General features: G+C 44.3%; 1 protein-coding gene across 2 annotated transcripts in view; it reads left to right on the top strand.

Annotated features, from left to right (window-relative positions):
- The window catches only part of LOC124141718 (hillarin-like), a 108305-nt gene extending 87942 nt beyond the window's left edge, over nucleotides 1–20363 (top strand). For both annotated transcript variants that reach the window (XM_046509789.2, XM_046509791.2), the window contains exons 5-7: nucleotides 1042–1124; nucleotides 1775–1918; nucleotides 16305–20363. In XM_046509789.2, the coding sequence (XP_046365745.1) occupies nucleotides 1042–1124; nucleotides 1775–1918; nucleotides 16305–17706 (1629 nt within the window). In that variant the 3' untranslated portion in view covers nucleotides 17707–20363. The remainder of the gene's footprint in view (nucleotides 1–1041; nucleotides 1125–1774; nucleotides 1919–16304) is intronic.
- The last annotated feature ends 4806 nt before the right edge of the window (nucleotides 20364–25169 follow it).

Below are 25169 nucleotides of genomic sequence, written 5' to 3' on the forward strand. Positions count from 1 at the left end.
TCGCTGACTTGGTTGATGCATGTAATCGTATCCCAATTGCGTAGATCGATGCTGGATTGCCCTCTTATAGCTGGAATATTGCTGTGTGCGGCGTTAAACAACAAACAAACAAACAAACAAACAGCATCAAGCATACACGTCGTGACAGCACTGAAATATTGTTCAATGCGACGATAAACTCTCTAAGATAAATTGGTAATTTAAGATTCAGACCGCCTCCGTGTTCTAATGATAGAGCGTCCACCCGGAGAGTGGAAGGTGTGGGTTCTATCCCCGGCCACGTCATGCCAAAAGATAGTACTTGTTGTTGCCCTGCCTGGCCCTCGGCATTAAGGGGCTAAAACACTGACTGATCTGTATACCGTGTCTGAGTGGGGTATTCATGTTTAACTGCGACATGGTATCTCAGTGAGCTAGCACTATAAAATCGGCATTAGCCAGGGCCATTACAAGCACACACACACACACACACACACACACACACACACACACACACACACAGTATTCCAGTTATAACGCGGCGTGTCAGCTTACCACTTCGGTGAAACCCACGAGCACGGGTATGGTGCTGACAAACCTAGAAACATAATCAGGGCGAACCGGGATTCGAACCCACAATCATAGATTTCCCCAAGGGAAACAACACTGCACAGCGAATCGCGGCGCCTTAGACGACTGGGCCACCCGTGCCCCCCACACATGCATGAACGTCGCTATAGAAGTACTATAATCTTGAACGCGACGTTAAACCCCATTTCACAACCACCATAAAGAAGACGGACAGTGACAGTGTATTTTTCGCCTGGAAAAGGCCAACAAATTGATTTCGAAATCGTAATTGTGGAATTGATGGATTTAGCTACATCCGGGTTCTGGAAAATGCCGATCTGTGAACACTAAACAGATATTCCTGGATAAAGGAGGTTACATCAGTCTGAAGCAATAGGTGCAAGATGGATAAATCACAACCGGGGGATAAGTGATTACTTTTGTGAAGACTTTGCGACTTACAGATCTGTTTTCACCGTTGTGTTTTGTCAGGTGGCAAAGGAGGGCTACACAACGTTCACCAATCTCGTGAAGGACCTGATCGTGGAGTGTGAGACGGACCTGGAGAAGACAAGGTTGGTAGTTGATCGCCGGAAGTAGGGCAACAATGGACATTGAAACACAACTGTCCAATGAAACGTCGCCGTTTGGTCACGTGGAATGCACTTATGCCATATACGTACACATTATAATGCACGTACTTTCCGTGTTAAATGGGCTAGTTGTGTTCGTTTCAAAAGTGAAATCTTGACAGTACACTTTCGGAAAAGGAGCGGCAGGGTAGCCTAGTGGTTAAAGCGTTCGCTCGTCACGCCGAAGGTCCGGGTTCGATTCCCCACATGGGTACAATGTGGGAAGCCCGTTTCTGGTGTTTCCCGCCGTGATATTGCTGGAATATTGCTAGAAGCGGCGTAAAACTATACTCTCACTCACTATCGGAATAAATTAAAAGCATGTAACCTTCTGTCACTGGCCCCCTGTCTTTCACGATAGCTTTTACGTTACACTCATTTCCCCATTGATTCTTCCTCAGAAACTGTTTGCGTTTCCCCGTCTACACTCAACCTCCCACCCACTCACACCCACACCATCCTAATGTTACAATTGGTATACGAAATATATCGTAAATATCAAATCCACATATAGACGCGTTAGACATGTATACACTTGACAGGTTTTATAAATACCGTATGCATTCAGAATATATCCATCCTTGGCACTTCAGGGCTATTTTCCGATGGGTGACGTGGACAGATCTGAACACCCTCGACATGGAGGAGAGCGTTAAGCCGGACTCCCCCCTGTCTCTACTGCGGGGCATCAAGTACGGCACGGAAACCTACCATGACCTCTTCAAGCGACTATGCAGGTATGGCTATTACGAACGCTGGATCTCAGTTCATGAGTAGTAATAATCCTGGATATAACGAACTCAGAGAGGCCTTGACAATATGTTCGTCATATCCATAGTCCGATGTTCACATCGAAATCACTATTACTCTACACTCGTTGATTAACTGGGGCACGGTGGCCCAGTCGTCTAAGGCGTCTGTGGGTTCGAATCCCGGTTCGCCCCGATTATGTTTCTAGGTTTGTTAGCACCATACCCAGACTCGTGGGTTTCACCGAAGTGGTAAACGTCTGAGACCTGCATCACTTTGGGCTTTCCTCCCACATTAAGCTGACATGCCATGATATAAATGGAATACTGTTAAAAGCAGCGTTAAAGCCAACTCACCCGATCTAAATTGAATACCTTTAGGTCTTGATACAGGAGATCTACACAGGTATGGAAGAAATCAAAGCCGGCTTCTTGTTAGGGCCAGGTCCCGGGCTTTTAATAAAGGCTGTACGGTATGTGGAATACCCAATGCAATGTCCCGGGCTTTAAATAAAGGCTGTACGGTATGTGGAATACCCAATGCAATGTCCCGGGCTTTAAATAAAGGCTGTACGGTATGTGGAATACCCAATGCAATGTCCCGGGCTTTAAATAAAGGATGAACGGTATGTGGAATACTCAATGCAACGTCCCGGGCTTTTAATAAAGGCTGTACGGTATGTGGAATACCCAATGCAATGTCCCGGGCTTTAAATAAAGGATGAACGGTATGTGGAATACTCAATGCAATGTCCCGGGCTTTTAATAAAGGCTATACGGTATGTGGAATACCAAATATAATGTCCCGGGCTTTTAATAAAGGCTGTACGGTATGTGGAATACCAAATATAATGTCCCGGGCTTTTAATAAAGGCTATACGGTATGTGGAATACCAAATATAATGTCCCGGGATTTTAATAAAGGCTGTACGGTATGTGGAATACCAAATATAATGTCCCGGGCTTTTAATAAAGGCTATACGGTATGTGGAATACCAAATATAATGTCCCGGGCTTTTAATAAAGGCTATACGGTATGTGGAATACCAAATATAATGTCCCGGGCTTTTAATAAAGGCTGTACGGTATGTGGAATACCAAATATAATGTCCCGAGCTTTTAATAAAGGCTTTACGGTATGTGGAATACTCAATGCAATGTCCCGGGCTTTTAATAAAGGCTATACGGTATGTGGAATACCAAATATAATGTCCCGGGCTTTTAATAAAGGCTGTACGGTATGTGGAATACCAAATATAATGTCCCGGGCTTTTAATAAAGGCTATACGGTATGTGGAATACCAAATATAATGTCCCGGGCTTTTAATAAAGGCTGTACGGTATGTGGAATACCAAATATAATGTCCCGAGCTTTTAATAAAGGCTATACGGTATGTGGAATACCAAATATAATGTCCCGGGCTTTTAATAAAGGCTGTACGGTATGTGGAATACCCAATGCAATGTCCCGGGCTTTTATTAAAGGCTGTACGGTATGTGGAATACTCAATGCAATGTCCCGTGCTTTTAATGAAGGCTATACGGTATGTGGAATACTCAATGCAATGTCCCGGGCTTTTATTAAAGGCTGTACGGTATGTGGAATACCAAATATAATGTCCCGGGCTTTTAATAAAGGATGTACGGTATGTGGAATACCCAATGAAATGTCCCGGGCTTTTATTAAAGGCTGTACGGTATGTGGAATACTCAATGCAATGTCCCGGGCTTTTATTAAAGGCTGTACGGTATGTGGAATACTCAATGCAATGTCCCGGGCTTTTATTAAAGGCTATACGGTATGTGGAATACTGAATGCAATGTCCCGGGCTTTTATTAAAGGCTGTACGGTATGTGGAATACCAAATATAATGTCCCGGGCTTTTAATAAAGGATGTACGGTATGTGGAATACCCAATGAAATGTCCCGGGCTTTTATTAAAGGCTGTACGGTATGTGGAATACTCAATGCAATGTCCCGGGCTTTTATTAAAGGCTGTACGGTATGTGGAATACTCAATGCAATGTCCCGTGCTTTTATTAAAGGCCATACGGTATGTGGAATACCCAATGCAATGTCCCGGGCTTTTATTAAAGGCTGTACGGTATGTGGAATATCGAATGCAATGTCCCGGGCTTTTACTACCAAATGTTGTGTGTTAGCGATCAGCCACCAAGATGAGTAAGAATAGCATAGGTGTACACGTCAGAATGTCGATTTAGCGTTTTGTGTGTCGCTGTACACAGCTGTTCCCGAACATGTATTACACGTGCACGTCATGGTTCGATCTTCAACTGTCAAACAGGACAGTGTGCAAGCGGACCTCGACAAATTGCACTGTTCAAATTTCTTAAATCTTTGTATCTTTGTGTTTATTCTCTTTCTGCAAATGTGCACAATCACACAAGTTTATTCACGCCGACGTCACGTACGTGCGACACTGCCACGTCCAAGCAATACATGTCATCCTGTCTAAATACCCACAGGGAGTACTGATTTCTTACCAATCAACGTGCGAATTCATTTAATGCAAATTTATGGGCAATTTTTCTGTTTACGCGGACTTAATAATCCGACCTAGCTCGTGGCGAACAGATTCGATAGAATCGCGTTAAACATGGCGTATTTCTCTCGTTTATCAGATCACCGATTCTTAATTCGTTTTTGGTCGTTCATCGATCACAGTTTTTGAGTGTTCCTGCATCTCGCCGTGGTAGTAACTTCCATTTTGTATTGGAGATCACGAAATTGAGGAGCGATCTAAGACTGCAGTAATGCATCAATTCAACAACACAGGGCTGTCACATCTGAACCTCCTGATCAAATGGACAATATACTAACTGGAATTGAAATCTATTGCATGAGAAGATTGAAAGACAGTTTGGACACCTCATCAACACTATTTCAGAGACAGCTGAGCGGGTAGGGTTCTGAAATCAGGAATTTAGAATCACTCACGAGACAAGATAAAACGGAATCGACCTAAATCTAATCGTAAGAAAACAAATTACGGTTTTGTCCCCGAATTCATGTTTTCAATTTACATCTACATGAAATCCCATGCTGCTTGACTATGGGTTGTGGAAAAGTACGATTGGTCTACAACTAAGATGAAACGAAAATCGACCCAAATTTCATTTGTATGGAATCTATCAGCGTGGAGTGATTTAAGATTTATGGCATCAAATCGCCATTTTGTTTCAGGCCATGAGTACTTCGTCAAAAGGTCTAGGAGAAGGTCCGAGATCAGTCGGATCGTCCAACATAAAATCAGAGAAATACTAGAACACAAACATTATACTAGCTCACCAGTTGTTAAATCAGTTATTTAGTTCAGCATCGATTTCGTGTAAACCAGGCACCCACGTCCTAGAAGTGTGTTTGTTTGTTTGTTTGTTTAACGCAGCACTAAGCAATATTCCAGCTATATGACGGCGGTCTGCAAATAATTGAGTCTGGGCCAGACAAACTTGTGATTGACATCATGAGCATCGATCAACGCAATTGGCATAAGATGACATGCATCAACAAAGTCAGCGAGCCTGACCACCCGATCCCGTTAGTCGCCTCTTACGGTAAGCATGGGTTACTGAAGACCTATTCTAACCCGGATCTTCAAGAGTCTGTAAGGTCAAGTATGATGCCAAGTGTCCATTTTAATTTTCAATTGGTCATGCAGGAACAGACCAAATTACTTACCAAATGAATAACCATCCCCAACTCTACAAGATATATCAAATATCCCATTTGAAAGATGAAATGGAACAAAATCGACCAACAATGAAACCCTTAAGAAACAAAATACCCTCGAGGTTTGACATCCTACCTTTTTCAATTAGTCACAGAGAGTCAAGTATCCACATCGTTTTAATCTTTTTGCAAAGATAATTGCAATCTACGGCCAGTGGATTTAAATCTGAACCCGACACCCCAAAGTTTGAGTTGCATGTAAACCAGCAGGACGGTCTTGACGCCAGTGTAACTAGGGGTTGTCGGATGAGACGTGGTCGATGTACATCGTTCCCGGTCTCCGCAATCAAATTAGCATCATTGACGCTGGACATGGAAGGGGAAGATCAAATCTGGCTTAAGTCGATCTTCTACATCTGTTCGAGAAGACGGTTGATCCGTGTGGATCACGAGCGCAGCACGAGCGCGGTGTTCAATAACACAAATACCTCTATTGAAATACCGCCAAACCCCAAATCTGTCTTCAACGCCAATCCCAATAAGCCGTGTTGCCGTCTCGGAATTGTATTGAATTCCGTGCTTTTGTCTTCGCGAGATGTTTGCTTCGTGTCTCCTTGTCTCTAATTGGTTGAAATGTCCATGCACATGCATCAGGTGGTTGTTGATTGGTCAGACTGGAAATGTCCGCGCAACAAGTGCGATGGAGTCTGGTAGAGTGGATCTCGCTTGGGTTTGAATTGAATTGTGTTTGAGGACAAATATATTGGTTCAATACTTCATTAAATCTTGCTTCTATTGCCTTATGGCGTTGCTTCAAGTCACTGTTTGAAAATCTGTGTAAATGAAATGTTTTGATTCAAATGACGAATCCGCAGAAAGATGACACGAGGCTGTATCTGATTAACTTCACGATGTCGATTAATCAAAATATTGATCATTGTTGTAGTTGAACTAGTTCGGCTCAGAATGGTGGGGGAGTACAGGTCCGAAAGGGATGTCATCTAGTCCGGATTCGATTCCACACACGGTACATTAACTGTTCCCCCCAACACCATCCACTGACCCCAGCTGTGACAGTTCACCAGCTCTCATTGATCTAATTGTGCTGAACTTGCGTGGATTCCAAGGAAAGGTAGACATAGAGGACAGGTAGACTCTGAGGACAGGTAGATTCAGAGGACAGGTAGACTCTGAGGACAGGTAGATTTAGAGGACAGGTAGATTCTGAGGACAGGTAGATTCAGAGGACAGGTAGATTCAGAGGACAGGTAGATTCTGAGGACAGGTAGATTCAGAGGACAGGTAGACTGAGGACAGGTAGATTCAGAGGAGAGGTAGACTCTGAGGACAGGTAGATTCAGAGGACAGGTAGATTCTGAGGGCAGGTAGATTCTGAGGACAAGTAGATTCAGAGGACAGGTAGATTCAGAGGACAGGTAGATTCAGAGGACAGGTATATTCTGAGGACAGGTAGATTCAGAGGCCAGGTAGATTCTGAGGACAGGCAGATTCAGAGGACAGGCAGACTCTGAGGACAGGTAGATTCTGAGGACAGGTAGATTCAGAGGACAGGTAGACTCTGAGGACAGGTAGATTCAGAGGACAGGTAGATTCAGAGGACAGGTAGATTCTGAGGACAGGTAGATTCAGAGGACAGGTAGACTCTGAGGACAGGTAGACTCTGAGGACAGGTAGACTCTAAGGACAAATAGATTCAGGTATCCAATGCATTCAGGCAACTGCTGAAGATGATAGGGTGGTCAGGCCAGATAATTGGGTATCGCCGGGTGAAGATGGCGTGAATCATTGTTCATGCTTTCAGTCACTCGTTAACTGCCCATACGCAATTATTTACAGGCCGTCGTAGTATGGCTAGAGCAGTGCTAGTATTGCCTTTAATAACATTCGCCCTCACTCTGTTTGTACTGACGTTAAATCCGTTCCAAAGTGCAAAGACGTAAGGTTTACTGATTATTGTCTGTTTGCAAGAAATAGGTAAACATGTTGCAGCAAACACGTTATACTTGAGGTCCATCTATTACTAACATGCTTTCTACTAATCCAACCAATATATTTAATGACATCTTTAAATTTTTAATTTTCTACCGCATTGTATAATGTTGTTTTTCGTTTCCTTGACACCTATTTTATGTGTTTTGGGGTTTTGTTTATATTTTCTTTCAAATCCGCAGTTAAAATGACTCGTTCACGGAGGTCACAGAGCCCTTAAAAATAACTGCATTCTATACTACTTTTTTAAGTCTTTCTAATCCGCTCGTGGGCGAACGATCAACTCATGAACACAACTCGAAACACGACTATTAAATTATCTCCCTTGGCGAGTCGCTCGCTCGTTAAAGAAGTGGTGCAGCAAAGCAGCGGCTGACCTTGAAATACGGCCTTGACCTTGAACTGCGCTAATGACGTGTAATGTGGGCCCGGGGAACGTGCACAGAAGTGTTAATTCAGCGTCCAACAAACAATTACAGCTAAGCGACGTTGGCAATCAATAGTTTAACTTCTTTTGGGACCTTGAAATTGTTTTAGCTGGGTAACGATTAGCCTTGAATTCTTTGTTACAAACAAAATATCCAGTATCCTGAACAACTAAAACTAGATAAAAAGGTACTACTTTTTACATCTGAAGTCAACTTTGTGAGATATGTCAGAACATTGAATTCCTTGTCACTGAATTTACCAGCGCAGAATGCCACTCCTCAATAGACGCCATGACTGTCTATTAAAGAGACATTTAAAAATATTGAATTCCTCTTTATCAATTCTAATTAACTTCATAGAACCAACTCAGTTCCTCCTTAGTGAAAACATCAATACATTTATTCACTGAAAGTATCAAATACATATTAAATATCAGTATTTCGCTTGAAATATAAATTACCTTGGGGTTGACATCGCCCTTGATGACAACCCACACGGCGGCCGATCTATCAACGTCGAACCCAGCGTTGTTACAGCTAATGTTGTGTGTCATGTCGTCCCCGCGCTGTCGCTATGATAGATCTCAGCTCCTTCTATTTCCGCGGTTCCCCGGAGCATCACATCATTGTCATTTCATTATCTTCAAAAGGCTGTGAAGAAGCCGAGAAAAAACGTTTAAACGTCGGAACTGCATTATCGCCAAAAAACAGTCTGTTTTTCTATCTTCGAAATGTTTTCCATGTTAACTGATGTTTTCCGTAATGAAATGATATTACTGGATATGATATGTTAGCAAAGTGACTGATTATATTACACGGGGATGAGAAAGACAAGGGGTATTTGACTTAAGAGCCATGACATTCTGCTATGTAAGGAAAGATCAGAAGGAAATCTTTTGGGCTAAGTGACCGCACACGTTGGTGTTATTGTTGTTGATGATGATGATGATGATGATAAAGCGCCTAGTGTTCTTATAAAATTACTTTCTTTGTGCTGGAAGAATACCAGATTATATTCGGAAGGAAACATTTGGACTGAGTAATCGCATAGCAAATAATAATATTCATAATCATAAATATACTAATGTCCTATCTGATGACTATTAGAAGGCTTCAGACATTATTTTATACAGCTTGCAGCTCAACTGAGGGGCAAAGAAAACAATAGCTCTCAGTTGATTTATCAGATGTTTGATGTTCAATTGAAGTTATCTTAAGTTAGCGACGTTAAATAACAAAATGAACTGTACTGGCGCTTAGTCAGCATTTAAAACATACTTCTGTATAACACAGAATTACCCAGTCACTGGCTTATTTTCACCAACTGTCGCAGGAATGAGTGATGGATAAATAGACATTATAAAACTAAATAACAGTTCTTTCAATTTGTAATTACTTACAAATTAGCTCGGTACGCTACCTGTCTACCCTCAGTTGATGTCATGGCGGTATTGCCTAAAGGGAGTCACGGGTGGCCCAGTCGCCTAAGGCACCGCAATTCGCTATGCAGAGTTTCCCCCCTTGGACACTCCAGAAACTTATGATTGTTGGTTCGAATCCCGGTAAGCCCCGAATATGTTTCTAGGTTTGTCAGCACCATACCCGGCTCGTGGGTTTCACCAAATTGTTATAAGTCTGAGACGCGCATCACGTCAGGTTTTCCTCCCACATATTGCTGACGCTCCGTGATAAAAAACTGTTAAAAGCGGCGTCAATCCAACTCTCTCACTCACTGATGCCGTAAGATAAGGGTTCTCATATTGGCACTGAATATTTGGCATTGGAACCTGCATGATGCGTGGCACTGCTGACCACTCTGCTACTCGACTGAAGCCGAGGGTCGATAATAGGGGTCACCTTTGCCACTGAGTGAGTGAGTGAGTTGGGTTTAACGCCGCTTTTAACAGTATTCCAGTTATATCACGGCGTGTTAGCTTAATGTGGGAGGAAAGCCCGAAGTGATGCAGGTCTCAGACGTTTACCACTTCGGTGAAACCCACGAGCACGGGTATGGTGCTGACAAACCTAGAAACATAATCGGGGCGAAGCGGGATTCGAACCCACAATCATAGGTTTCTTGCGTGCCCAAGGGACGCAACTCTGCACAGCGAATCGCGGCGCCTTAGACGACTGGGCCACCCGTGCCCCCCACCTTTGCCACTGAAGGATACAAGATCAAGGATCAAGAGTAATCAATCCTCACATACCGGAAGTACCATTGAACGCGGACTAATGACGACGGCTGGCCCAGCGTATCATTTCATGGGTGTGTTATCAGCACAGACTCTCAGATGAAGACATGTGCTTAGACGTACGACACGTTGCCAAGCGTAAAATCGGGAGACACCAGAAATGAACTTCACACATAGTTCTCATTTAGGAATCGAACTCGGGACTGTGGTGCCACAAGCGAACGCTTTAACCAGTAGGCTACCCTTCTGCCCAAAGAGCATAGAAATAATCACATATTTTACACAATCAAATCCTACCGCGAATCTCTTTAAAATGCATCGTTTCCGGTCGACGTTGCATGGTTGGTAGTTTTGGTATTGGTCTAAAATTTACCTCAGACGCACTAACTATGAAACATTCATTTAAGATAAGTGTAATTTTGTTTGTTAAAACTTCAAAGATGAACGTCGCGCTTGTTGCCTATTCATGCATTGAGTTCGAACCTCAGATCAAAATGAGGAGCTACGAAAAGTACTGCACCTACATCTTGACGCCGGTAACCACTGTTGATTAAGGAGGTGATGTGCGTGCGTGCGTGCGTGCGTGCGTGCGTGTGCTTTTCTACTGGTCAGGACTAATTCTAGTCCACTGAAATACCATGCTGCAGTTCAATATGAATACCCAAAACAAACACACCTTGTCCTGACTCCTAGGCGAACAGTATTTGTTTATATCGAGCGCCAGACTGGGTAACAAGTTCCATCTTTTAAACTTCTTTTGGTTTGACGCGGCCTGGGATTAAACCACCTACCTTCCGCTCTCTGGGCGGACGCTCTGTAATCTGCACAACGGAGGCGGTCCTCAGCGAGTCGTGTTGAATGTTCAAGTTTTTAATGAACATAATTATTGAAAATCGGCTGTAGAAATGCTCTGTTTACAACACCGATTAATTTTTGAACCAGCGAGTCAGCCAGAGGGACAAATGTTTGTTTTAAAAGATTACATTAAAACTGCCGTTAGCTTTCGTGTTCCTTCTCTATTGGTTATTTCCGGGGATTTCCGGAGACAGGGTTGGTGGCTTGTCGCTTCTCTGCAACTGAAACACGTCATGGCGATCCAACAAGGCCCCATGTTCTTGCAAGATGGTCACTATTGATTTCACAAGATTTCCGTCGACGTATGACAGATAGCAGGCCGCTGGACAAATCTACATTCTGTTGGAGGTAAACTGAGCCGCGGATCGACAAGCATTTGATTTCCCACGTTTCTTGATTATATACCGTAAAGCGTCGCGATATACCGCAAAGCTCTTTGAATGTCGTAAACATCTTTTTCTCGTTATTTCACGATTGGGATTTTGTAGTTGTCATTTTGTAGTCCACGAGCCCTCGTTCTCGAGAACTCGGTCAAACATGAATAAAAAAAAGATTATCCAATGATTGGAAAAAATAACACATTTATTGCCGCAGGCAAGTAAGCAAAGAAAGACGTAAACCCAATTTCGATCTATTTTTTTCTTACGCGGCAATTATTCTGAAGTTGTTAGCTCAAGGAAGAGTGGGTGGAAATGAATGAAACTATAAATCAGTACAAAAATACCAACAGCCTGGCGATGAGAACACAACATTTAATAAACGGTGCGCTTTAATCTAACTGCAAGGCGGTTACCCTTTTCATCCTATCAACCCAGTATCGTCAGCGGGTGATTCTGTGGCGTGTAGTGTAAACACATCCCTCTATTTCACCATTCTACTCATTTCCGGGTATAATCCTTCCATTACAAGACGTCTTCTACAACCGTGCCTTAAACCCTTTGAACCAATTCTAGAACCAGGAACCACTTAATATTGGCCGGTCACGTGACATTTACTGGCCGGTTTAAAGCGATATATATTCGTTGTTAACCGTGCATATAGTTTCGGTAATAGGCTAAAGAAGGTTCGGTCTGATATCTTCTTGATTCGGAAAATTACATGGCTTCCTTTTTGCCTTTGAAGAAGTAGCGTTGTTTGTCATGTTTCACTAAGCCAGGTCATTGTATTTGATGAGCATTATGTTCGCTGGATTTAAAATAGTTACACACGCATCTGTCGTTTCCAAATCGCTGTGTATTGCACATAATTGAACTAATGGCTGCCATTTAGTCTGTAGGGGTAGTAATAATGTTTAGTAAATACCGTAAATACTCGTAACCGCGCAAGGATCTGACGTGTCCTTGTTTAAAAACCCTCGGAGTTTTAGCGGGTACTTCCATCTTGCCAATGTTTTGTTTGTTTTGTTTGTTCGTTGTATAACGCCGCATTCAGCAATATTCCAGCTATATGACGGCGGTCTGCAAATAATCGAGTCTGGACAAGACAATCCAGTGATTAACATCGTGAGCATCGATCCACGCAAATGGGATTTAAATTTTCAATTGGTCATGCAGGAACAGGCCAAATTACTTACCAAGCGAGACTGACCACCCGATCCCGTTAGTCGCCTTTTGCGGCAAGCATGGGTTGCTGGGACCCATGACCTATTCCTCCCCGGATCACGCCAATGTGTTCCTAGAAACTCACCCTGAAAGAGGTGTACAGATGGATAATTATACCAATGTCCTTAGACTGGTAATTACTCACTCGCGAAGGTGAACGGCGGATTGTCGTCGTGTTCAAGGTTATTGCACTTACATTGCGTCGTGCATGTGTGTGTGGATGTTAGTCTGGGTTTAGTGCTGTTGTTATAGTGCTAGCGCACTGATATACCATTCCACAGTTTAACATGGGTACACCACACAGACACAGTAAACCAGCCTACCAGTCCTTTCTTAATTTCCTTTATACCGAGCGGCAGGCTGGGTAACAACAAGTACCCGACTTGGATCGAACCACTGACCCGCTTTGCGCTCAGAGCTCCCGTGAACAAGGCCCAGTTGACTGTATCTGTCACACACATACGACCAACCTGAGACGGGTCCCCACCACTCGGATCCCCTCGGGTTATTCCGCCACCCAGAGTAGTGATACTGCATGACGTTCCCGGTATTCGTGTATCTCGATCCCGCTGCATACAGCCCGTATGACATTTCAGTCGTTTAGAAGAGATTGTCACGTGCACGAAACTCGAGCCAACATGGATTCCCGCCAGTGCAGGCGCACGTGCTAATTGAATGAGACAAGACCCGACTTCTGTGGCCAAATATACTACTCAAAAGAAGTTAAAGAACACCTGGTTTTTTCCTATCTGTCATTGTGTTCTTCACTAATTTTGAGTGGTATACTGACTCATGTAGTGTAGGACATGGAAAGACACTGGCTGTTAGGACAAACAATCGAACGCACACAAACCTCTCCTACCGTACTTCCTCTAATTAATGCGACCGGATAATGGGGAGAATTAATTTATCTTTACTAGAGCCGACGTATATCAAAGATCGGTCTTCCGTTCATCCAATTTAATATTTTCGTCTATTTGGGGTGATACGGTAACGATCAATAACAGGCAAATGTTCCTACAAGTTACAAGCAAATAGTTTCAACTTCGCGGAAACACTGTGACACGGAGCATCTCAACTGATTCCTCATTGAATCACAAGTTCTGTGAAATAAGAAGCAATGTCCTGAATTCTACCTGCACGTCTGATCCTTGAGACCCGTTCAGTTTCCCGCCCTGCATCAAACCCATCAAAGGATGTTTCTGAAACCAGCCCTTCTCCCGCAGAATACTCCAAGGTGACCATACACCAAGTTCAGTTATTGTAATTCCTAAGCATTATCTTCATCACTTTAATTATTTGTTTGCTGCAAAGACATCAAAGCTATTTCTGTGTCCTGAAATTAATCAACTTCAATTTACCCCGAGGCTGCATACATGATGCTTGCTTGAATACAAATTTCCCCGATGTCTCTTTTGTGGCGTGGGCTTAAAGGCACATTCCGATTTAAACCCTTAAAACTACAGCCTGGTCACATATCTGGATGAAGAAATAGGTCCATGTTAACACCTTCAAGTATCAATGTCAAGATTTACCTGCCTCCCATCCCGTTAGTCGCCTCGTAGTAGCATGGGTAGCAAGACCTTTTCTAACCCACATCTTGTACCTAATCGTCCTCCAAGATAATGAATAAAACGTAGGCGTAATATAAATATTTAATGCCACTGTGTATTGTCTGTCGTTGGAGTCATTCTTATATAGACGTCTGCTTAATGTATGGTTTGATAAACGGTATCGTCATCTCTGCCATTTAGAACCACAGGCACATGCTCTGGAATATTTAATTTTTCTCGGAATCTTGAATCGACTCAGGCGCACCAGAGACTACTCGTGTGTGTTTCACAAATAATATCACGAAAAGAAACATTGACATTTTCTTCGACTAAACGATCACGCTAAGTGACATCCGGAAGAGTTTTTCCCGTGTTGATATGGTCCATGTTAAAACCAGCTTTTGTAGCTGCCAGCCGCCACGGAGACCACGCCCACTACTGCCAGCCGCCCGGAGACCACGCCCACTACACTCCTAAAGTACGCTTGTGACATTTATAAACTTGGAGATCGTGCTTTTGGAATCATCAGTGATACCATTTGGAGATCATATCACAGCGAGCTCCCGCTGACATTATTAACAGACACACACAGTAAACCAAGCCAAACTCTGTAAAGGTTAGCAATGGCTATTCATTGGGGATGAGTTATTATATTTGGTGAACACGCCAAGGGGTTGAATACCCTGATGCACGCATAAACACGTCTATTATCAATGTTGGGTGTTGAAAAGACAACCTTTGTTCAAAATGCAGACATATTGTATAAAAACGCCGATCGTCTAAATTGCCCTGGGTAGGTGACCAAGCCGGCCGGGCGTGCTCTTCACGGGTGTTTCTGACGCCACACGTGATGGTTTTCATTGCAGCAGTGATGACATTTTCCGCTTTATATACAACCCTGTGTGATAATGTTACCAAAGGTATACGTTACCATGGCAATGTGAATAGCGTCAATATCCCAGTCCTTGTGACCTTCAGTATGTGTTCAATTAGAATGGATGCCATTGATACTAGTTTCTCTACATTGTTTCCAAATTAGAGACGTAATATATATATTTCATGCTATATATATATATAGAGAGAGAGAGAGAGATATATATAGATATAGATAGATAAATAGATAGATAGATAGATATATATATAGATAGATAGATAGATAGATAGATAGTGGCCCCTTTCGATGTATTGGCGCGATAATGTCAATGGGTTGTATCTCAAAACTCCCTGATTACAAATGTATCGGCAAGGGTTGAAATGGAAATGTCTGAGGGTTGGTTGGACGAAGCAGCAAGGCAAGATCCATTTGTTGAAATGCTTACCCTTTTCGCGAACACCTGGTGCCATCGCTAATTTCCAGCGATGCATTCATATAATTTCCACAACTATTTCCCTTCACGCCAAGTGGAATCTGTTTCGGCAAAACCCAAGTGTGTACATCTATTCAGATTCAATATACAAATGAAGCTCCACGACGAATTGTCAAATTAACAAAATGTCATTGTACTATTGGCCTCATGGCCACGTATACGAAATAGATCTGTCTGCGTGTTCATTATCTTGAACTACGTTAGTTTCACGATTCTCTAGCGTTGACGTTTTATACACGTTATACCGTCTATGACTAATGGACGTATTTACGTAATCGCCCTTACTACGTCCAGGTTTGTCAGCACCAAACCAAGGCTTGTGGGTTTCACCAAGTGATAATCGTTAGAGACATGCATCACTTCAGGCTATCCTCAACCATAAAGCTGAAACGCCGTGATATAACTAAAATACAGTTCAAATCAACGTCAAACCTAATTCACTCACTCACTCACTCATTACGTAACGCCAACTTCTGTGTTTCGGGGGCGGTGGGGTAGCCTAGTTGTTAAAGAATTCCCTCGTCACGCCGAAGACACGGGTTCGATTCCACATATGGGTAGAATGTTTGAAGCCCATTTATAATATTCTCCGCTATGATATTATTGGAATATTGCTAAAAGCGGCGTAAAAACATTCCCACTCACTCACTCACTCACTCACTCACTCTCTGTTTCAGCTACGCCGGGCTGCACTGCGAGGTCATCCAGGGCTACTCCAAGGGCGCGGGGTACCGGCCAGGGATGAAGATCGAAGGAGACCGCTTCCGCAACACGTGGACGGCCGTCTGCATCAACGGCTCGTGGTGTTTCATCAACTGTAACTGGGGAGCCCGCCACGTGAAGGGCGCCGGTCAAGGTCAGACGAAAGGTCAAGGTCCTCTGAAACCTCAAGTCAGGATCCGAGACAAGAGGGACGACTTGAGTCTGTTCTCCTACAAATGTGATGAGTTTTATTTTGTAACGGACCCCGAGGATCACATATACCAGCATTTCCCCGACGATCCAGAATGGCAGCTATTAGAGTGTCCCATTACTTTGTCCGAATTCATCAATCTTCCTGTTGTCAAATCCCCATTCTTCAACTACGGACTGAAGTTTACCATGCACTACGACTGCAAGCAACAGACAGAACATGGCGTGGCACTGATTCAGTTAAAGATTCCGAGTTTGGTTGGGTTCGGATACACCCTGGATCCAAAGGACAGACGGATCGACCCTTCTGCGCTGGAGGGTCGTGTTATGTTACGGATCATAGGTCACAAGGCCATATTCACAGTGGCACCCCCGAAAAGTGGACGTTATTACTTCACAATATACGCCAAAGACGACTGGGTGTCGGACTCATTACAAAGCGCATGCGCATTCCAGATCAAATGTCGGGAACGGAAGGAGAGCATCAGAAGCCCCTACCCTAAGGTTTCTTTTTTTGGCCCCACCCCCAGCATGAGTAGCTATGGCCTGTCCCCCCAGACTCACATAGACCCTGTGGTCACGTGTTCCCACGAGGACCTGGCATTTCAGTTCCATCTTCATCAAGACGTGCGTCTGTCCCACTCCCTTCATTACCATGGCAACGAGGCTGACAAAAGCAACGAAGACCTACAACGATATGTTTTCATCAAACAGCGTGATGATGACTCTATCTCGTACCTTGTGCGGTGCCCAATGATTGGGAAATACGTTTTTGCCGTTTTTGGTGCCAAAATGGGTTCCCCGGACTCTGAGAATAACGTTCCTTATGAGTGTTTATTCCGATACCTCATAGAGTGTAGGCAGGGGGCTAAGGACAAGAGGCCGTTCCCCCGGGCGTGTCACAGGTGGCATAGCTGTACATTACTCGAGCCCTTTGTTGGTGACCTTGAAATCGAGAAACGTGTGACCTTCAGAGTGCGTGCGCCATTGGCGTCGGATGTGGCGCTTCTTACAGGCGATGCCTGGTTCCATTTCAAGCTGTTGGCGGACGCTATATGGGAAGGTACTGTGGTAACGGGCAAACATCGATGCATCGCCAAGTTGTATGCAAAACTGAACAGAGAAAAGGCACGATTCTCTCCATTGGTGGAATTCCAGATAAAGTAAATCCAGAACGTAGAACGCACGTAGTTGTCTCCCTTTCCCTGGAGGAAAGGAACCATTTTGATTATGTCACATATATACTCACCACCAAAAGAAACGTGAACCATTGAAACATTTAGATAAGTACGTACGTTAAGAGTGAGTGAGTGAGTTTGGTTTTACGCCGCTTTTAGCAATATTCCAGCAATATCACGGCGGGGGACACCAGAAATGACGTACGTTAAGAAGAGATGTTTCCAATGTGTACCACTTAATGACAAAACTGACAATCAGTAAAGTACCACAGTGTCTTTATTCTTATCACGATATGCTGCACGTGATTTCCGAACTTTACACACTAATCCTGCACGAGACAAATTGTGCATTTCGAGTCATAGATCTATGACGTCACTTGTGATGCGTTCATGAGCGTCGGTGCACACAACAAACCAGTATGTTCGTTTGTGCATCAAATAAATCTAATATCTCTTGAATTTGAGTAATTCCCCATATATTAATCAACATATATGGTATTCGCGTTTCTGTTGTCGGTGGGTATATTTGTCCGGGGGAAACAAGTCTGAGAAAGGTGTTTGTATAAATGGCAAATGTAAGAAAAAGTTCAAAGTATTTAGATTTTTCTCTCTGCTAGAACAAGTTGGTGGGATAACAGCATTTACATCATTGTGAATTGTTCGGTGTTCTATATTAAAGTCAAAGGTCAAGATGTTGGTTAGTGGGGTGGTATTGTTTGTCATGTGACCACAGTTGAGATGTTTATACTCTGACTGTAGTGGGTGTATGTATGTAAATAATGCACTTAGATTTGCAGGAATACTCATGTCTATAGCAGTTCTAATGCTCAGCCTTTCCTAAGCTTCATGGCCGAAAAAAACTAAAATGTGTATTCCTGTGACACACAACGTTTACCGAAAACATGATATCCAGGATGTTGCCCTTGATCTTATAAATTCCAAATCCATATTGGACGCCATAAAACTCGTAACCGTTACAAATCATTTCATACTTATCTAACCATGAAAATCATGATGCGAATACAAACCATTCTTTAAACCTAGGGTAATTGTCGGGGGAATCTGAGTTTCTTTCACATAATGTGTGGATCCTCTCACTACTAAGGGAGGCAACTCTTCATGGCGACTTGCGACGCCATGGACCTCAAAGGCCATCCGTGCCTGGCTGAAAGTATCCTTAGCAAACGTTGAGCGTCATATATGAAGTAACGACGCATGATGCTGTATTCTTAGATGTAGATACGGTATGTAGAGAGAGGCCCACAAGAGATAGTTGTTCCATTCTTCCAAATAACATGTCTTTCAAGAGACAGGCCCATGTTACCTAGTTTGTATAATATATATTCCTATCGTTGGTGACATATTTAGTCTTTGAGACAATCATAGAATGTAATTCCAGCGTTGAATACTTAATGCATTTTAACTCTTCATCTAGTAATGTATCAATGTAAAGTATGTAGGTTCCGATGTGATCCGTTCACAGAGAGAACATTGGGAATCTGTGATGACGTGCTGGAACCCTTTCCACAACAGACTGGTTGAATCTATATCAGCTTGTTCAGAGACAATTATTTTAATTAGAAACGTATTTAAAATGTTCGTTATAGTTTGCATGATAGAAAAATATTCGAATGAAATTAATAACATGTTTGATTACTTAAATAATTTATAAACAACTATATGTGGATAGTATATCTGTTTCAATTCGTAACAAATCGTGTCTTCCGAGAAATTTCGGATGTGGTTTACCGAAAGGAGAGGGTGGTGACGAATGTACCGTTCGTGTGCAATCGTCCACGGTCGGTCCTTCCCGTAACCTGCTTAATGACAATTCGGCTTGTCCCGGACTGACACGAGTAACTTCGAATTGTTCCGTATTGTGTTCAGACGTCAAGTCAAAAGCCGAATGTCTAGTTTGGGCTCGTGGTTTGACAATTCTGGGCTTAGAAAGAGCTCCCATATTACGTTATAATACACACATTCCAGTGTCAACACTGTACACTACTGTATAGATGCGGGGTATGCCAATTGTTGATATGCTTCCACAGCGAGGTCACGTGTTCTAGCAGAAAGGATGCGATGTATTGTTTGTTTGTATGTTGTTAACGCCGCACTCAGCAATATTCCAGCTATATGACGGCGGTCTGTAAATAATCGAGTCTGGACCAGACAATTCAGTGATTGACATCATGAGCATCGTTCTACACAACCAGGTTTCGATGACATGCATCTACCAAGTCAGAGAGCCTGACCTCCAGATCCGGTTGGTCGACTCTTTGCACTAGCATAGTCGCTTTTAAAACAAGGGTTGCTGAAGAGTGAGTGAGTATGGTTTTACGCCGCTTTTAGCAATATTCCAGCAATATCGCGGCGGGGGACACCAGAAATGGGCTTCACACATTGTACCTATGTCGGGAATCGAACCCGGGTCTTCGGCGTGACGAGCAAACGCTTTAACCACTAGGCTACCCGACCGCCCCGGTTGCTGAAGACCTATTCTACCCCGGATCTCCACGGGTATGCGATGTATTGACAGTTTATGCATGTAATAGATGTAAATAGCACAACATACATATGATGTTGTTTTAAACAAAGAAAGAATGTAAATACGAAGCTATTAAAAGCGAAATAAAAATTGTTACAACACCGATGTGTTTGTAAGAAATGTCTGCTGTGAACATTGAAGTGAGTATTGTTTTACGGCGCTCCCACCACCCTTCAATATAAATACAGACTGTCATTGCACGAGAATAACAAGTCCAGATCATCCAACGATCAGATCAAAATTTGGTGCAAAGGGCAAAATAGCCGTGAGTGAGTGAGTGAGTATGGTTTTACGCCCCTTTTAGCAATATCACGGCGGGGGACACTAGCAATGGGGTCCACACGTTGTACCCATGTTGGGAATTGAACCCGGGCCTTCGGCGTGACGAGCGAACGCTTTAACCACTAGGCTACCCGACCGCCCCCAAAATAGCTATGTGAGTTATATGACTGGACCAATGACAATCAGTGATGACACCAGGTGTTCGCGTAGTGGTGTTCCAGGTGTTGAAGTAATACCAGGTTTGGGATCGCCTGGACTTATCTCCACATTGTACGCATGGAGGGAAACAAACCCGCGTCGTCGACATGACGAGCACACTACCTACTCGACCATTCAGGGTAAAGTATCTCCATTCAATTATGACCGATTCCACTGACCCATTCGCCGTCACATTCCGGAAGTGACGTCACCATTTCAGACTTTCTGTCCTAGCACAATAGAGAGCAACTGAGCAAATGAATTCTCTCGTTCATTGGTATATTTGATTGGACGGCTTTGACGTCATCTCATATGAATCGGGCTTGAAGCAATTGCAGGCAATGGAACACGGGTATTTAGTATAAGAGAATGCAGATAAAATGCACGGGATTATCGAAGGTGTGGGCTATCCCGTATGACCTGGAATTGAAGTTACACTCGGTTAACACACGAGCTTCCGGTTCCACGATATGGCTGTTCCAAACCAGATTACAGAGAACTATTCCGCCCTGGAATCCTCACAGGGAGACAAGTATGGGGTACTGGGGAACTATTCCGCCCTAGAATCCTCACAGGGAGACAAGTATGGGGTACCGGGGAACTATTCCGCCCTGGAATCCTCACAGGGAGACAAGTATGGGGTACTGGGGAACTATTCCGCCCTAGAATCCTCACAGGGAGACAAGTATGGGGTACTGGGGAACTATTCCGCCCTGGAATCCTCACAGGGAGATAAGTATGGGGTACTGGGGAACTATTCCGCCCTAGAATCCTCACAGGGAGACAAGTATGGGGTACTGGGGAACTATTCCGCCCTGGAATCCTCACAGGGAGACAGGTATGGGGTACTGGGTAACTATTCCGCCCTAGAATCCTCACAGGGAGACAAGTATGGGGTACTGGGGAACTATTCCGCCCTAGAATCCTTACAGGGAGATAAGTATGGGGTACTGGGGAACTGTTCTGCCATAGAATACTCACGGGGAGACAAGTATGGGCTACTGGGGAACTATTCCGCCCTGGAATCCTCACAGGGAGACAAGTATGGGCTACTGTGGAACTATTCCGCCCTGGAATCCTCACAGGGAGATAAGTATGGGCTACTGGGGAACTATTCCGCCCTGGAATCCTCACAGGGAGACAAGTATGGGGTACTGGGGAACTATTCCGCCCTGGAATCCTCACAGGGAGATAAGTATGGGCTACTGGGGAACTGTTCCGCCCTAGAATCCTCAGAGGGAGACAAGTATGGGGTACTGGGGAACTGTTCTGCCATAGAATCCTCACAGGGAGACAAGTATGGGGTACTGGGGAACTATTCCGCCCTAGAATACTCACAGGGAGATAAGTATGGGGTACTGGATAACTATTCCGCCCTAGAATCCTCACAGGGAGATACGTATGGGGTACTGGGTAACTATTCCGCCCTAGAATCCTCACAGGGAGATACGTATGGGGTACTGGGGAACTATTCCGCCCTAGAATACTCACAGGGAGATACGTATGGGGTACTGGGTAACTATTCCGCCCTGGAATCCTCACAGGGAGACAAGTATGGGCTACTGGGTAACTATTCCGCCCTAGAATACTCACAGGGAGATACGTATTGGGTACTGGGGAACTATTCCGCCCTAGAATACTCACAGGGAGATAAGTATGGGGTACTGGATAACTATTCCGCCCTGGAATCCTCACAGGGAGACAAGTATGGGCTACTGGGGAACTATTCCGCCCTAGAATACTCACAGGGAGATAAGTATGGGGTACTGGGGAACTATTCCGCCCTAGAATACTCACAGGGAGATAAGTATGGGGTACTGGGTAACTATTCCGCCCTGGAATCCTCACAGGGAGACAAGTATGGGCTACTGGGTAACTATTCCGCCCTAGAATACTCACAGGGAGATACGTATTGGGTACTGGGGAACTATTCCGCCCTAGAATACTCACAGGGAGATAAGTATGGGGTACTGGATAACTATTCCGCCCTGGAATCCTTACAGGGAGACAAGTATGGGCTACTGGGGAACTATTCCGCCCTAGAATCCTCACAGGGAGATAAGTATGGGGTACTGGGGAACTATTCCGCCCTAGAATCCTCACAGGGAGACAAGTATGGGGTACTGGGGAACTATTCCGCCCTAGAATCCTCACAGGGCGATAAGTATGGGGTACTGGGTAACTATTCCGCCTTAGAATACTCACAGGGAGATAAGTATGGGGTACTGGGGAACTGTTCTGCCATAGAATACTTACAGGGAGACAAGTATGGGGTACTGGGGAACTGTTCTGCCATAGAATACTTACAGGGAGACAAGTATGGGGTACTGGGGAACTGTTCTGACATAGAATCCTCCCAGGGAGATAAGTATGGGGTACTGGGGAACTGTTCTGCCCTGGAATCCTCACAGGGAGATAAGTATGGGGTACTGGGTAACTATTCCGCCCTGGAATCATCACAGGGAGATAAGTATTGGGTACTGGGTAACTATTCCGTCCTAGAATCCTCACAGGGAGACAAGTATGGGCTACTGGGGAACTATTCCGTCCTAGAATCCTCACAGGGAGACAAGTATGGGCTACTGGGTAACTATTCCGCCCTAGAATCCTCACAGGGAGATAAGTATGGGTTACTGGGTAACTATTCCGCCATAGAATCCTCACAGGGAGACAAGTATGGGCTACTGGGTAACTATTCCGTCCTAGAATCCTCACAGGGAGATAAGTATGGGGTACTGGGTAACTATTCCGTCCTAGAATCCTCACAGGGAGACAAGTATGGGGTACTGGGTAACTATTCCGTCCTAGAATCCTCACAGGGAGATAAGTATGGGGTACTGGGGAACTACTCTGCCCTGGAATCCTCACAGGGAGATAAGTATGGGCTACTTGGGAACTGTTCTGCCACAGCATACTCACAGGGAGATAAGTATGGGGTACTGGGGAACTGTTCTGCCATAGCATACTCACAGGGAGATAAGTATGAGGTACTGGGGAACTGTTCTGCCATAGCATACTCACAGGGAGATAAGTATGGGGTACTGGGGAACTGTTCTGCCATATCATACTCACAGGGAGATAAGTATGGGCTACTGGGGAACTGTTCTGCCATAGAATACTCACAGGGAGATAAGTATGGGGTACTGGGGAACTGTTCTGCCATAGCATACTCACATGGAGATAAGTATGGGCTACTGGGGAACTGTTCTGCCATAGAATACTCACAGGGAGATAAGTATGGGCTACTTGGGAACCGTTCTGCCATAGAATACTCACAGGGAGATAAGTATGGGGTACTGGGGAACTGTTCTGCCATAGAATACTCACAGGGAGATAAGTATGGGCTACTGATTACTATTCCGCCATAGAATCCTCACAGGGAGACAAGTATGGGCTACTGGGGAACTATTCCGCCCTAGAATACTCACAGGGAGATAAGTATTGGCTACTGGTGAACTGTTCTGCCATAGAATACTCACAGGGAGATAAGTATGGGCTACTGGGGAACTGTTCTGCCATAGAATACTCACAGGGGAGAAGTATGGGGTACTGGGGAACTGTTCTGCCATAGAATCCTCACAGGGAGATAAGTATGGGCTACTGGGTAACTATTCCGCCCTAGAATCCTCACAGGGAGATAAGTATGGCTACTGGGGAACTGTTCTGCCATAGAATCCTCACAGGGAGATAAGTATGGGCTACTGGGGAACTGTTTTACCCAGGAATCCTCACAGGGAGATAGGTATGGCTACTGGGGAACTGTTCTGACACAGAATCTTCACAAGGAGGTAAGTATGGGCTAATGGGGAACTGTTCTGCCATAGAATACTCACAGGGAGATAAGTATGGCTACTGGGGAACTGTTCTGACATAGAATCTTTACAGGGAGGTAAGTATGGGCTACTGGGGAACTGTTCTGCCCTGGAATCCTCACAGGGAGATAAATATGGGCTACTGGGGAACTGTTCTGCCATAGAATCCTCACAGGGAGATAAGTATGGGATACTGGGTAACTATTCCGCCCTAGAATACTCACAGGGAGATAAGTATTGGCTACTGGGGAACTGTTCTGCCATAGAATACTCACAGGGAGATAAGTATGGGCTACTGGGGAACTGTTCTGTCAAAGAATACTCACAGGGAGATACGTATGGGGTACTGGGGAACTATTCCGCCCTAGAATCCTAACAGGGAGATAAGTATGGGCTACTGGGTAACTATTCCGCCCTAGAATCCTCACAGGGAGATACGTATGGGCTACTGGGGAACTGTTCTGCCATAGAATCCTCACAGGGAGATAAGTATGGGCTACTGGGGAACTGTTTTACCCAGGAATCCTCACAGGGAGATAAGTATGGCTACTGGGGAACTGTTCTGCCATAGAATACTCACAGGGTGATAAGTATTGGGTACTGGGGAACTGTTCT

Source organism: Haliotis rufescens, unplaced genomic scaffold, assembly GCF_023055435.1.
Source record: "Haliotis rufescens isolate VD_foot unplaced genomic scaffold, xgHalRufe1.0.p SCAF_56, whole genome shotgun sequence".
In the NCBI taxonomy this organism is placed as follows: domain Eukaryota; kingdom Metazoa; phylum Mollusca; class Gastropoda; order Lepetellida; family Haliotidae; genus Haliotis; species Haliotis rufescens.